We start from the raw sequence: 7321 nt of genomic DNA, 5'->3' as shown, positions 1-7321 counted from the left end.
TTGTAAACGAGTGTCTGACGTGCGGGCGTTAGACTTGGCAGGTCGAAGATTTACACCTGAGGGTGTCACTTTTCTAATCTCTAAACGCACCAAGACTGCTACCTCTTCGGTTATTTATCCATCCTTTCCTCATCATCCCAACCTTTGCGTTGTTCAATGTGTCAAGGATTACGAGGTATGTACTGCACCTTTACGTTCTGATACACAGGGTCAACTACTTATTGCCTTGCAAAAACCTTTTCGACCTGTTACTCCTGCTACTTTAGCTCGCTGGGTTAGATGGCTCTTATCTGAGGCTGGAATTGATGTTTCCATTTTTGGTGCTCACTCGGCTCGCGGGGCCATGGCCTCTAAAGCGTTCTCGATGGGTGTTTCATTACTGGACATCATGAAAACCGCAGATTGGTCTTCTGATTCTATGTTCAAAACGTTTTATTACAAGCCAATTGAACATATTGCTTCTGTTGTGGTGGATCAGCTTTGAACAAGCATAATCGGAGCCTCCTGTCCTGACATAGAATTAAAAATTTGCAAACATTCGTGACAAGAATTTTCAATTCTATTAAGGACAAGGAGGCGAGGATTATCCCACCCAAATTCATGTCTGAGTATCATGTTTATCATTGTCACAGTGGCATTTGATTTATGACAATGCATTGTATTTCTCCATGTTTACCCTTCCCTTTTATTGCCTTCACTCTCTTTATTGGATGAGTATTACGGCTATACTTTCTTTTCAGGTTCTGACCCGAAATAGTGATTTCTACGGTTTATCCTGTTTACTCCGCTTGGATCATCTGCTGCCTGCCTCTGTTCGGCGTTTGCGGTGTTTCTCGTCAGGATGATCATCGTCTGTGGCTGATTGACTTGGTTCCTGGCTTGCTTCTTTTTCCATTGGATTTCATGTTTCTTTTGAACTGCTCCTCACCAAAGAAAGAGGACGTACTATCTACTGTTGTGCCTTATATAGGAGAGACTCTATGGTTGTCACGTGGTACCCGGGTACTCATGGGTACTGTAGTTTTTTCGTTTTATAAACTGTTTTGATTGGCTGCTGGGCATTTCTAATAAAGAAATGAGAAAGCATAATCCTCGCCTCCTTGTCCTTAATAGAATTGAAAATTCTTGTCACGAATGTTTGCAAATTTTTAATCCTTTGTAGCTGTTAGACAACAAGTTCATATACAGTTTAATTGCTTTGGATGGATTTTGCACCTGCAGCGCAGAGTTGAGGATGACATGAATATCAATGTCCAATCCCAGTGTGGTCAATAAGGGGGTACATTGCAACTCTATTTATATAGGGGTTATATCCCTGGCGAGGCGATGAAGCGCGTTGAGGTGAATAGCAGTAGCATGTTACTCCGGAACCGAAGGTTAGAGCTCTAATTCTTTTTTTGCTGATACTCCAAAGCACTAGTAAAAAGTATTTTATTTTTGCTCAATCAATCATCAATCAATCGATCAATCATTAGCAAAGGCATTAGGTCTACCCTGGCATCCTGAAGGCGCGACCTGTTGGCTTTGCCAATGCTTGTTAGTTTACATACTGTCTCGTACGCGACAGAAATACACTGCCTCAGACGAGACCTAAAAACCATTCACTTCTTATTCCTGAAAAGGGTGCAAATCCTGATTATCTTCATTTGCTTAGTTTTACTTGCAAGAAAATGTCACTCCAAGAGTCACTCATTTGGCAGGAGAATGTCGCTAATTCTTACACTGAAACCATGGAAATGTCGCACGTAAATTTAAATACGTCGCAGCTGTTCCTATATTTGACTTCTACGTTCGTTTATGTTTTGAAACCGTTTAATACCACTTTTTTTTTCTGTGGATCATTTTATTAAGCGCTCTAACAACGTTAGGTGAGTTCGCGTTATAGAAAATCGCATAAAAATGAAATAACTTATTGATCAGCATGTGGCCTTTTCCTGCCATTGGCTTTAACTAATTATATCTCTGTCATTGTGTGGGTGGAGGCCTGTTTTCGGCCTTTTTTCGTACTGACTTAGTGGGTGTTCACCTTATAGAAGTTGTCAACAATGCTTAAGTCAACCACTAAACTCAATGTACGGTGTTCCCCCGGCATCCAGCCCCTTACAGCTGTGTCTAAATGTGATACCAGTAACTTATTATGGAACTATTAGCACACGGTAGCAAGTGATTACTAGCATGCCTGTACCAGACATGGCCGCCTTTAGGGCTCTAGAGCCTCACGCAGGCGCGAAGCAGGTAATACTGCTTTGGTAGTACGCTGCGCCGTAGCCGTTGCTACTGCATTGGCGAACGGGATTGGGCATGAAAGTATGGGTGGGCGTGAAAATATGGGCGCCCGGACAGCGCACTGTGAACTGGCGCCATTACCTGCACTTCCCCAAGAAAACAAAATGTGTAGTGGGTTGGTAAGTGCACCTTTCTGATTGGTAGTAAAGACTTGGGTTTGGAAACTGGGGTTGTCCCCGATTTTTTTTTGTAACCTGATGGTAATCTGTTCAGTGTCTGCTGTTTCTTTCTTTGTGGATGTATAGTTATTAGCCTTGCGTCAACTTTTTCCAAAGCCAGGTCGATTTATTGTGTCACTTCTTTTCGGATGCACTGAAATATTTTGGAGTCAAGATTTTTTCAGCTAGCCGAGATCTCCTGTAGACGTCCAGCATTTTTGCGATCCGAAGTTTCTACATAGGGTACAGACAGGTTACCTAGTATATCTTTTCTGTTCTCTGAATTGTGTTATTTTTATCCTTCTTTTACAGTTGGTAAGTAATACTGACAGGTAACATTGCAAAGAAAATCGCACTACTTGTGCGAACTAGCGGCAGCATATTGTCATCATGCCTTCAGTGTTTTTTTTGTTCAAAAATGTAAAGTTCTTTGGCTGGTTCCACAGCACACCCGACAATGTATAATTGTTGGCTCGCTTTGTTTCCAATCACTTGGCTACTGTCAGGGCCTGTAAATGGGTGCACGTGGAGCGCTGAATTACTAGACACACACACTACTGCTAAGCTGGTATGGGCCGGAAGTCCCGAGAGACTCTGGCCCGTTTATTTGCCACGCCTGGCCAGAAGGTGATACAATGTGTGCATGATGTTCCGGGTTGGGGTCTCGGCTCCCTGAAGCGGCTAACGACTAGACTGCTACATCCCATCCCAAATCAGTTCAAAACAAAATACCAAAGTGAAAAGTCAGCACACATAGTCAGCAAGTCTTTGATTGGGCTTCGAATGGGGTCTCAGATTGTACCGATGCTGCTGGGTGCCTCCTCTTGGACCAGCGTTATCTTCCGTGATTGGCAGGTCTTCTGTTCTGGGGTCACAGGATACCTCTGGTGCCGCTGGATTCAGGTTCGGACTACCAATGGCGCTAGGGATACCGTCTAGGTCACCCGATCTTGGAGGTTCAGGGGTATGATGATGCGTGAGCCTCTCAAGACTACGCCGTTTGCTGCGGCGCTTAATTCTTCATGGATTCTCCATACTTTCCCAGACGGGACCGGTCTGCTTCGTTCCATCCACTCACGTCATGAAGGAAGCCGGCCCACGAGCCTTTTTGCATTGCTTCCAACACTTTCCTTAGAACCATGTCAGTCTGTGTATGAGCTTCAATTTCCGAGATGGTGAGGGCTTTTGGGCAGGCCCACTGTGTGATCATGTTAACAAAGTCTTCCGTCAGCTTCTCTTGGCTGAAGGTCTCTTCCGTGATGGCTGCCGGATGTCGCAATAAAAAGTCAGCTGGGTTCTTGGCATCTGGTCTGTAGACTAAATCTAATTGGTAATTCTGGATTTGAATCACCCATCTCTCGATTCTGAGTGGCGGATGAGGTGCGGTTCCCTTGAACAGCGGAATAAGCGGTTGGTGATCCGTTACCACGCGGAATGGGTGCCCGCTAAGGTAGAGATGAAAGTGGTTGCAGGCCCACTTGATGACAAGTGCTTCGCGTTCAATTTGTGAGTACCTTGTCTCTGTTTCAGTCAGCGACTTGCTTGTGAATGCTAGCGGGACCCACAATCCTGGCTCTGTTTCTTGTGTCAGTAGGGCTCCCAGGCCCACGGGGCTGGCATCTACTATCAATTCCGTTGGTCGTTTTGTGTCGAAATAGGCCATGGTCGTCTTTTCCAACAAGCTGACTTCACCTTGCGAAAGACTTCCTCCTCTTCTGGGCCCCATTTCCACCGACGTCTTTCTTCGTCAGGTTTTGCAATGGCTCTGCAATGGTCGCGAGGTTGGGTATGAATCTCCCACAGTATGTCGCCATACCTAAGAAGCTTCAAACTTCTGACGCTGTTGTGGGGATTGGGGCTAGTTGGATTGCATGTGATTTTCGGGGGTCTACCTTCACACCCTCCTGGCTGAAAACATAGCCGAAGAGTTTGATGGATTTCCTAAAGAACTGGCACTTCTCCTTGTGGAGAGTCATCCCGTGTTCTGTGAGGCGCTAGAGGGTGGTACGGAGTTGGCGGGGATGATCCTCTAGTGTCGCTGAATGTATTAAAATGTCATTGCTGACGTTCAATACCCCTTGGAGCCCGGACAAGATTTCCCTCACGGCGTTCTGGAATATTTAGGCGGCTAATGATATTCCAAAGTTTAGCCTTTTGTAGCGTCTGAGCCCCAGGTGTGTCGAAAAGGTGGTTATATACCTACTTTCTTCCTCCAACCACAACTGGTGGTATCCTGCATTGAGGTCTTGCTTAGAAAACCACCTGGACCCATTTAGGTCAGCCAGGATGTCATCTACTGTTGGCGTCAGGTGCCTTTCTCTTCGTATCGCCTGATTGGGCATACGCATGTCTATGCAGAGTCTTATTTGTCCAGGCTGTTTCGGTTTTTCGGCTATAACCATGGGGGATACCCAGGGGGTTGGTCCAGTTACCTTCTCTATTACACCTTGTTGTTCCAGTTTCTGTAGTTCTTGCTCAACTAGCGGTCGCAGGTGAAACGAGATTCGTCGGTGCCTTAGGGCCACGGGCTTTACTGACGTGTCAATGTGCAGTCATACGGGAGGTCGCTTCATGCTCCCCAGCCCTTTGAACAGTTGTGGGAACAGTTCTACAATGTCCTCTGTTTGTAGTGTCTTCACCGTGTTCGCGAACGTCACCAGACTTAGGTCTTCAACGGTGTGACTTCCCACTAGGATATCTGCTTCTCTATCGACAACATGGAACATTGTCGTCACTTCGTGACTCTCCGACTTTTACTTGAACAGTCATTTTACCTTTTAGGGGTAGTAGTGTTTGACTGCCATATGTGAGGATCCGTGTTGGCTACCCATGACATTGACCGACGCCCCGGTGTCAATGAAGGCGGTGACGGCTGACCCTGCAATTTCAATGGCGCATGTCGGCTGAGGGCGTCGCCTTCGTTTGAGGTCACTCGCGAATGATATGAGGAGGCACTCTTCTTCTTCCTCAGTGGACGGGTCCTCGAGGTACGCCCTGTGCTAGGTAGAGGCCTTCAGCGTTCGTGCCATGTCAGCCTCATCTAGCGAGAGGTGCCTCACCGCTTTGGTTGGCGGCCGTCGTCTTGGGATTCCTCTGCTCCTAATACCGCCTCGGCATACACTGGAAAAGGGATTGGGGATTCCGCACTTCGAGCAGGTCTTCCCTCTGGCTGGGCAGTCGTTTGGAGCATGTTCTTCTCTGCCACAGTATCCGCACTGTGGCTGGCGTGGTCTTCTAGTGGGCCACCGCCCTCGGTTGCCGCGACCTGGGGTGCGGGCTGCATCCACCCGCTCTGTCTTAACTGTCAAGGCTTGACCAGTTGTAGGCGTGAGCGCCGCATCCATTGCTGTGGCTCTAACTTCGAACAGGTCGTGGGATCGCGCTAGGACAAGCATATCTTCTAGGAAGATCCGGGGTTGTCGAAGGATGAGTGTCCTCAGGGTTTTGTTTTGGCACCCTTGGATAAGTTGCGCTCGCACTTCTTTAGCCGGATCATCTTCAGTGCATGTGCTGGCCAGCTCCTTCAGGCGTGAATGGAAGGCGTCCATTGACTCGCCCTCTCTTTGATGGCCTTGCCGCAACTTAAAACGTTCGTAATCGGGATTTAGTTGGGGGTCAAAATGGGTATTGAGTGCCCTCACTGCCGCGTCGTAGTCTGTTGGGGGTCCAGTGTCTCACTGGTGCTTCGTAGTCTGTGGGGGGTCCAGTGTTCGGTAGGTGCGCAAACAGTTTGTAGATTTCATCCCCTGCAAAGTGTAACAACAACGACCTCTTGACGGCGCCATCTGTCTCTCTGGTCATGATAAATTAGTTGTCGAGGCGGCCGACTCACATGGTCCACCTTGGGGACGTAGTAGCAGGATCGATCAGTTCACTGAAGGGCGGTAACGTACTAACTTGGGAATGTGCGTGCGCTGTTGGAGCTGCCGGGGCTGCTGGCTGTGGAGCTGCTGCTGCTGCGGCTTGATCTGTCATGGCTGAGCGCTGTGTACGGGCCTTCTTGCTTCCTAAGGGCCTCTGTGTGTGCGCGTTTTGGTGGACTTCGCCAGTGCTTGACTGCTTTCAACGGGTTTTGCCAGTGCTTGTTTGCTGACCAATTCTTGTTCGACCTTCTTTTGGTGGGCTTTGCCAGTGCTTGTTTATTAGGCCAATGCTTGTTTGGCCTTCTTTTGTTGGTCTTTGCCAGTGCTTGTTTAGTTGGCCAATGCTTGTTTGCTTTTCTTTAGGTGGGCTTTGCCAGTGCTAGTTTATTTGGCCAATGCTTGTTTGTTCCACTTCAGTTTGCCGGGTGCTGTCACACGCTTTGATTTATTGCAGCCTGGAGGGTCTGGCCGGGTCTCGGTCTGCGCACCTCTCCGATTGCAGCGCGGCCTAGATTTCTCCGGTTGGCCCTCTAAGCGTTCGCGCGTGAGCGCTCTGCGGATTTCAGCGCGGGCTCAGGCAGGATGCTGCCGGGAGCGCTGCGTGGAGCGGGTCACTTCTTCAGGCGCTGCTGTTGGGTGTAGTGGTACCTGTCACCACCGGCTGGTGGCTTGCTGACTGCTTTGCCGCTCCGCTGCACACCTTCAATCACCTCAGCAGGGCATTTAAACGGATCGGCGGGCTGGATTGGATGACCCCAGCTGACAGAAAGGAGCAGTGAGGTTTTTGTATCCCACCCTCGTCGCCAGTGTCAGGGCCTGTAAGTGGGCGCACGTGGAGAACTGAATTACTGGACACACACACTACTGCTAGGCTGGTATGGGCCGGAAGTCCTGAGCGACTCCGGCCTGTTTATTTAAAGCCTTCTGGCCAAGCCTGGCCAGAAGGTGATACAATGTGTGCATGATGTTCCGGGTTGGGGTCTCAGCTCCCTGAAGCAGCTAACGACTAGACCG

At 48.6% G+C, this 7321-nt stretch overlaps 1 protein-coding gene across 5 annotated transcripts in view; it reads left to right on the top strand.

The window, feature by feature from the left end:
* The first annotated feature begins 2257 nt into the window (after positions 1-2257).
* Positions 2258-7321, top strand: part of CENPC (centromere protein C) — a 1046742-nt gene continuing 1041678 nt past the window's right edge. For 2 of the 5 annotated variants that reach the window (XM_085636509.1, XM_085636507.1), the window contains exon 1: positions 2258-2405. In XM_085636509.1, coding sequence (XP_085492635.1) covers positions 2310-2405 — 96 coding nt within the window. In that variant the 5' untranslated portion in view covers positions 2258-2309. The remainder of the gene's footprint in view (positions 2406-7321) is intronic. The other 3 variants (XM_085636508.1, XM_085636511.1, XM_085636510.1) reach the window with 3 other exon arrangements.

This window comes from Triturus cristatus, chromosome 2_1 (genome assembly GCF_964204655.1).
Source record: "Triturus cristatus chromosome 2_1, aTriCri1.1, whole genome shotgun sequence".
Taxonomy (NCBI): domain Eukaryota; kingdom Metazoa; phylum Chordata; class Amphibia; order Caudata; family Salamandridae; genus Triturus; species Triturus cristatus.
This window is presented reverse-complemented; position numbering and strand designations above follow the sequence as displayed.